Here is a 6,520-nt window from a genome sequence, read left to right on the forward strand (position 1 = left end):
CCTCTCTACTGCCTTCCTCTACCCCTCCCCACACCCACAGTGCTGCCCTGGCTCCTCCTCCAGGGTTTTGGGGATGCAGATGGTGGAAGGGGAGTGGTTAGGAGGGATGGGGCCTTACTCGATTGTTGCCATTGTAGGCAGGCCTTCTTCCTCTCTCTGGGGCACAGCCCAAATGCTCTTGCTTTCATGGGATGCTTTGTGGGTTCTTTGGAGATTTCCCTGAGGACTTTGCACTGACCGTTCCCAGATGTGGGCGAAGGCCTCTAGTTGGCCGCTTGTCACCGCAAACCTCTCTCAGAAAGTCTGTGTGTGTGTGTGTGTGTGTGTGTGTGTGTGTGTGTTGCCTCACCAGGGCGGCTGAAGTGGGGAGCCCCACGGAATCACCTACTATTAGGTCTTGTGGGTTTTTCGATCATGCCCCAGTTTGGGGCCCCTGGTCCCTCAGTTCCCCTGTCATCCTCCAGTGCCTGCTGCCTTGGACTGCCTTGAACCTCTAAGATCTCATCCTCCACCTCTCAGTGCCACTACCATGATGGATGTGAGTGAACTTGGGGAGTCTGCCCGCTACCTCCACTGGCGGGCAGACCTTACACGGGGCCTTCAGGACACCAACAGCCAGCTCCCCTGCAGACCCGTCTCCTCCCCGTGGTGCAAGGCAGCTCTGGGGCTCTCTTCCCTAGACTTCTCCAGGGAAGTCCGATGCTGCTCTCTGCATCCTTTAATGTCAAGGGACCCGCAGCGAAAGCCCCTCTTGCTTGATTTTGGGGCTGGTAAGTGTGTTTAATACACTTCTATTGTATAACAACAGCAACAGGAACTACACAGACAGCGCTGGCAGCAAATCCTGTACGGGGCTGGACATTCTCCAAGTACTTTTCATGTATCGCTCCTTTCATCTTCACCACAATCCTGTGCTCTGGGGCCTGCTTGACTTTCCCGACTTTACAGATGAGAGCACTGAGGCACAGGGAGGCGAAGTAACTTGTGGAGATCTCGCAGCTAGGAAGCCCCAGGGCAGGATTCGAACCCAGGCAGTCTACCACCAGTATCTGTACATACTCTCACATTTCTCTTTAGGATGCAGGGTATTTTCACCTACTTTCCTAGCTTTGGGGTCTCAGCCGAGATTGAGATAACCAGCAAAGTCTACCTTAACATCTGATCACAATAGAAAGTGTCCAATAAGCATTAGTTATGATTGTATCGATAGCATCGTTTCTGCTGCTGCTGCTACTGTTGTTAAGAGTTCGTGGGCTGCTGGGCCCTGGAGAGGTCAGAGATGCTCAAGGGACTGGAGCATCCTGTGAGGGGTGGGGCTTGATGGCTTTTCAGGCTCTGCCACCCTGAGAGTCACTGTATTACGAGCACCTGGGAAGAGCTTCATTTCACACAGCAGGCAAGCCACATGCAAACAAACCCACACATGCATGCACACGCGTGCACACACACAGGCATGCACAGCCACACCCACCAAATGCACACTCACTCACGCACACACACGCACACACCGCTTGTATGCATAGGTGCAGGTATGCACACGTGCACACAAGTGCACAGGGGCGTATGCAGGCGCATGTCCCTTTCATGAGCCCCGTTGGCAATCTGTCTCACACTGAGCCCTGGACAGAGGACTGCTGATTGGCTTTGGCCAGGTGACTTAGGGACACAAGTAGGGCCAGAAGAAGGAGCACGGTCACAGGGTACAGGCTGTGGCCAAGTGCACGGGGATCACGTGGCCGGGCCAAGGGAAGCTGACTTGCTGTGGCCTGGCTGCTTGCCCCATGTCAGACAGTGCCATCCCGCGAGCTGACTCAGAACAGACCCGAGCGTGTGTAGGAGCAGGGCCACGGAAGACAGACAGCCAGACAGCGGGTGGGCTGTTTGCAAGCTACTCCCATGCGGGCAGCTTCACAGGCATTCAGTCACTCGCTCCTTCTTCTGTCATGGAGGTTAATCCAACACCGCAGCATGTGCAGCTCTGAGTCAGGCATTGAGAGTTTAGGGACAAACAGGATGTGGCCTCTGCCCCCAGGAACCCACACTGTGGTAGGGAGGGGAAAACAACCAGGCAAACATTTACAACGCAAAGGAGTGATTCTCAACTAGAGTAAGTGCCGCGGGACGTCAGGAAATTGAGAGACACTTGAGACCTTATCGTACAGCTTAGTGGCTAGAAGCTTGATTTCTGGAGTCAGATGCTCTAGTACCATGTGCTAGTGTACTTAACCTACTTACTTTGTAGGGTTATGAGGATTAAATAAGGGATGTATGCAAGGTCATAACCAAATGCCTAGTATCAACCACCATCACTGTCACCGTCATCATTTTGTACCAGTGACCACCAAGTCCACCAACGACGAGAGCCTCTTGGGAGGCCTATTTCGTTAATGCCCTGGCTCTGCCCTAAAAGCCCAGTGAGGAGTGGAGATGTCGGTCCTTAGCCGTCTTGGCAGGCACTTGAGTCCTCTGTGTGCTTGTGGGCAGGCCTTTCTCAGGCTGCTGTAGATCTGACCCTGGTGGGGATCAGACTGTCTGAGCTCTAAGATTACTTCCAAATAGGAGAGGCAACGATGCTCTCACACTCTGGAGACATTTACAAGGACAGCCCAAAGGGACAACTGGGAAGTTTCCAGCTGTTCCATTCCCCGTCCCAGCCTCTGCAGCTCTCCCTCCAGAGGCCCGCCCTCAGCTCAGGGTCCTCAGCTCCTGGCCTTTGTTCATGCAAACAGTGAAAGCTGGTGAGGTATTTGTATATGTAAATGTCCTGGGCATTTCCCTGTTTGGCTGTACCCTCTGAAGTCCTGGCCCAGGGCTCCGAGGTTTTGCAAGAGTTGACAAGAAGTGCTAGCAATACTCTGCGTGAGAGGGTGTCAATTGCGCGGATGCTGACGGGAATGGAGGGAGCTGATGCCAAGAGGAAATGGCGTGGCTGTAAAGCTGCTGATAGCCCAGGGGAGGTCCCACTACCTGGGTGATACCTGTCTGCCTGCCCCGCCCTTGTCCTACCTGTGGCAGCTCTTGGGGCTGTCCAGAACTTTATGGGGAGCCCTCCCTTCAAGGAGACAGATAAAATGCCTGGTGTGGCTTTAAACAAGCCGAGTTTCTTGATTTTGCAGAGCTTGTTGCTTTCGGTTTCTGGGCACAGCATTGGACTCTGCAGCTTGTGGGAAGGGGTTATCCAGCATGTCCTGTTCCCTTTTGCTCTTTCCTTTCCAGGGACCCACTCTCTGGCGTTACACTGACCCCCGGCCCCAAGCATCTGTCCTTCGGGGCAGTGCTAGGAAGAAGTAAAATATGCATCGGTCCTTTCTGATAATTGTTGTGCCGTAGAAAAGGGGCTTGGAGTCAGACAAAAGCACCGGAATGGTATCCCTTGTCTCTGCCCCTGACGGGTCGAGTGACCCTAAGCAATGACTTAACTCATGGAGCCTCAGTTCACAAGGAACGGTGAAAAACAGAAATAATGAGACATACCTTTAGTATGGCAGTTAGGTTCCCCAGCCTGGGTCCTGTGCTTTTAGATGAGCACCTTTCAGTTGTTAATGGGCCCATGAATCCCCTGCAGATTGTGATAAGCTCCAGATTCTGGCTCAGTGGGGTCTTAGGGGGGCCTGAGATCCTGCATTTCTCATAAGCACCCTGATGATGCCGCCGATGCTGGTCCAGGGACCACACTTTGAGTAGCCAGGACTCTCAGAGCTTTTATGGGGATTAAATAAGCACATATACATAAAAGTGGCCAGAAGAGCGCCTCACACATGGCGGAAGCTCAATTATGTCAGTCGTCTCTCCTTACCTCCTTGAAAGCTTCAGAAAAAGATTCAGAGGAGGAAAAAAGCTCACATGAAGTTATCAGGACCACAGCGATAGGGTCACAGAGTGGTGAAGCTGTAGGTGAGTGCAGAGTGTCCAGCTGGGACCCCCAGCAGGGGCTACTCTCAGAACCACCTGGAGGCTGGTAAACAAGTCACACTTCTCCAGGCATCATCGAAAAATCCACTGAAGCAGAAAATCCTAGAATTGGCCCCTGGAATTGTTAGTTTAAAAAGTGTCCCAGGTGCTTTGGAGCTGTTTACTTGGGAACTACTGATCTGGTACAAACCCTCGTTTTAGAGAGGAGGCACAGAGAAGTGAAGTGACAGCCTTGAGTCACGTAGTTAGTTTGGACAATTATTCATTCTTTCATTCGAGATACAGTCACTGAACACTGAACCACATGCTAGACACCGTGCTGGGTGCTGAGGGGTTCAGGGGTGGAAAACCTGCCCCCGGTCCTTGCTCTTACAGAGTTCACAGTCTAGTGTGGACCAAGTAAATAGGGTGGACGATGACACATGGTAACGAACACCTTCCTTCCTAGGCGAAGGAGAGGGTGCACTGGCAGGGGGCCATAGGGACCCGAATTAGATTGGGGAAAGCACAGAAGCTCCTCCGAGGAGGTGATATTTCAGGTGGGACCTGAAGGGACAGCAGGGAGAAGCCAGGTGGAGCATGAATGAAGTCGGGGGAAGAGCCTGGCATCGAGGGATGGCTGTCTGCCAGCAGTGGGCAAAGAGGAGAGCCCCGATTGGGGCCACAGAGGCCGGCTGTGGCCAGACCACCTGGCCTTCCGCTTTGGTGACTGTCCCAGAGGCCACGTCTCCTGACGGACAGCTTTCCTCACCCTCTCTGCCATTGTTCAACAGCTTCTGGGGTCAAGCTCACCCTGGTTCCTTAAGCCAGTCAGACTTTCTCTAACTGGTATCCCCGGTTCCGTCCACAGCAAACAGGCCCCATCAGTGCCACCCTGGTGATGACACGCCCCATCAAAGGGCCCCGGGAGATACAGCTGGACTTGGAAATGATCACTGTCAACACCGTCATCAACTTCAGAGGCAGCTCCGTCATCCGACTGCGGATATACGTGTCTCAGTACCCGTTCTGAGCCCTGGGCTGGAGCCTCTGACACTGCCTCTCAACAGCACCAAGGGACAGGAGAAGCGAAGGAACCAGAGGGAGAATGAGAGCGAGAAAGACGTGACGCCCTTCCTGCCGAATGTCTCCCGGGGAGTCAGCCCCGAGTCCCGACCACGCCTGTATTATTATAAACCCCGTCCCATCACTTTGAAGGACATGCTTCCCCAGTTGCTATGACACAGTTATCAAAAAGCATTATCATTGGCACCCTAACCTGAGATCGACGGTGATTTTTCAAGGCCTTCAGTTTATTTCCATATTTTTCAAAGAAAATAGATTAGGTTGGCTGGGGTCTGAGTCCACGTTCAAAAACTGTGAACCGCTTCCTCTCACCTCCTCCAGGCCTTCTTTCTATCTCTCGCTGATTGCTTCTTTGCCAAGGCCCAAAATGCTCCTGGGGATGCTGGGTGTAGCTAGCTTGCTTCTTGTATGTACAGAGAAGGCTATGGAAAGAAACCACAGCAGGATCTAAGGGTTTTTAAAGAGTCTATTTCAAAGCCATGTCTGGTATTTTCAGCCATAAAAGAAGTTTTAGTTGTCCTTAAATCTGTATAACTGTTTAATCCTTTCTTGTTCATTTGAGTATTTTTTTTTTTTTTAATCCACGGTAGAATTCCTTCAAAAGGCCTTAAGGCACGTGTTATGTTCTGTCTTCCCAAACCCAGTCTCCTCTCCATTTTAGCCCAACGTTTTCTTTGAGGACCCCTTCATCATGCTTTCTTTAGAATTTTTACACAACTGGGTTGGAAGGCAGAGGTCTCCAAACTGATTAAATATTTGAAGAGATCTTGTGTTTGGTTCATTGTGACATCGTAGATGATTGAGCATTTGGGGTTGGTTCTCGTTCTCTTTAGTTTATTATGTACTGGCTTGAAAAGCTCTCTGGAGAGTGAGATCATCGTTAACAACATGATAAGGAGCGAGGGTGGGGAGAGAAATGGTGGTGGAGGAGGGAGGGGAGAGCATCAAGCCTGAATCTTATTCCGTTCAATTGGAAGACAACAAACAATCCCCCTTGATGTAGATTATTTCCAGGTACTTTTCCAGAATAGGAATGTATCAAGTTACTTTAAATCAGTGGCCCTCATCCCTGACTGCGTTGTAGATAACCAGTGGAGCTTTCTAGAAGAAAACCTGACTTCCTGGGCCTCACCCCCAGAGATTCTGATTTAGTCAGTCTTAGGTAGGGCCCAGGCATGGGGAATCTTAAAACCTTTAATAAATAGGTGGAATTGAGAGCTCATTGCATAAAGAGAGGGAGACAAATGTGGCCCAAGCCCTGGTGACCTTGCCCTCGACATCTTTTCTTACTTGTAGGGTTCATTTTTCTTTTCCTGGTCAGGGACCTGAATTCCCTTCAACCTTGGTACCCCAGGCAGGGACAAAGAGAGTCAACAGTGCAAATCACAGATGGGAGAACAGGTGGGGACAGCTACCTTTGCGTCCCATCCCAGGAGTCAACCCTGTTACGGAGTCCCAGCTCGTACTGCTTGCTGCACGACAGGCCAATAAACTGAGCAACTACTTGTTGAGGCAAGGAATAGCAGCTTTATTTGGAAAGCCA

The 6,520-nt window shown here is 51.3% G+C and overlaps 1 protein-coding gene across 3 annotated transcripts in view; it reads left to right on the forward strand.

Annotated features, from left to right (window-relative positions):
* The window catches only part of FBLN5 (fibulin 5), an 81,122-nt gene extending 75,379 nt beyond the window's left edge, over positions 1-5,743 (forward strand). For all 3 annotated transcript variants that reach the window (XM_024736351.1, XM_024736352.1, XM_024736350.1), the window contains one exon: positions 4,763-5,743. In XM_024736351.1, the coding sequence (XP_024592119.1) occupies positions 4,763-4,924 (162 nt within the window). In that variant the 3' untranslated portion in view covers positions 4,925-5,743. The remainder of the gene's footprint in view (positions 1-4,762) is intronic.
* The last annotated feature ends 777 nt before the right edge of the window (positions 5,744-6,520 follow it).

Source organism: Neophocaena asiaeorientalis, unplaced genomic scaffold (genome assembly GCF_003031525.2).
Source record: "Neophocaena asiaeorientalis asiaeorientalis breed wild unplaced genomic scaffold, Neophocaena_asiaeorientalis_V1.1 scaffold152, whole genome shotgun sequence".
NCBI lineage: Eukaryota > Metazoa > Chordata > Mammalia > Artiodactyla > Phocoenidae > Neophocaena > Neophocaena asiaeorientalis.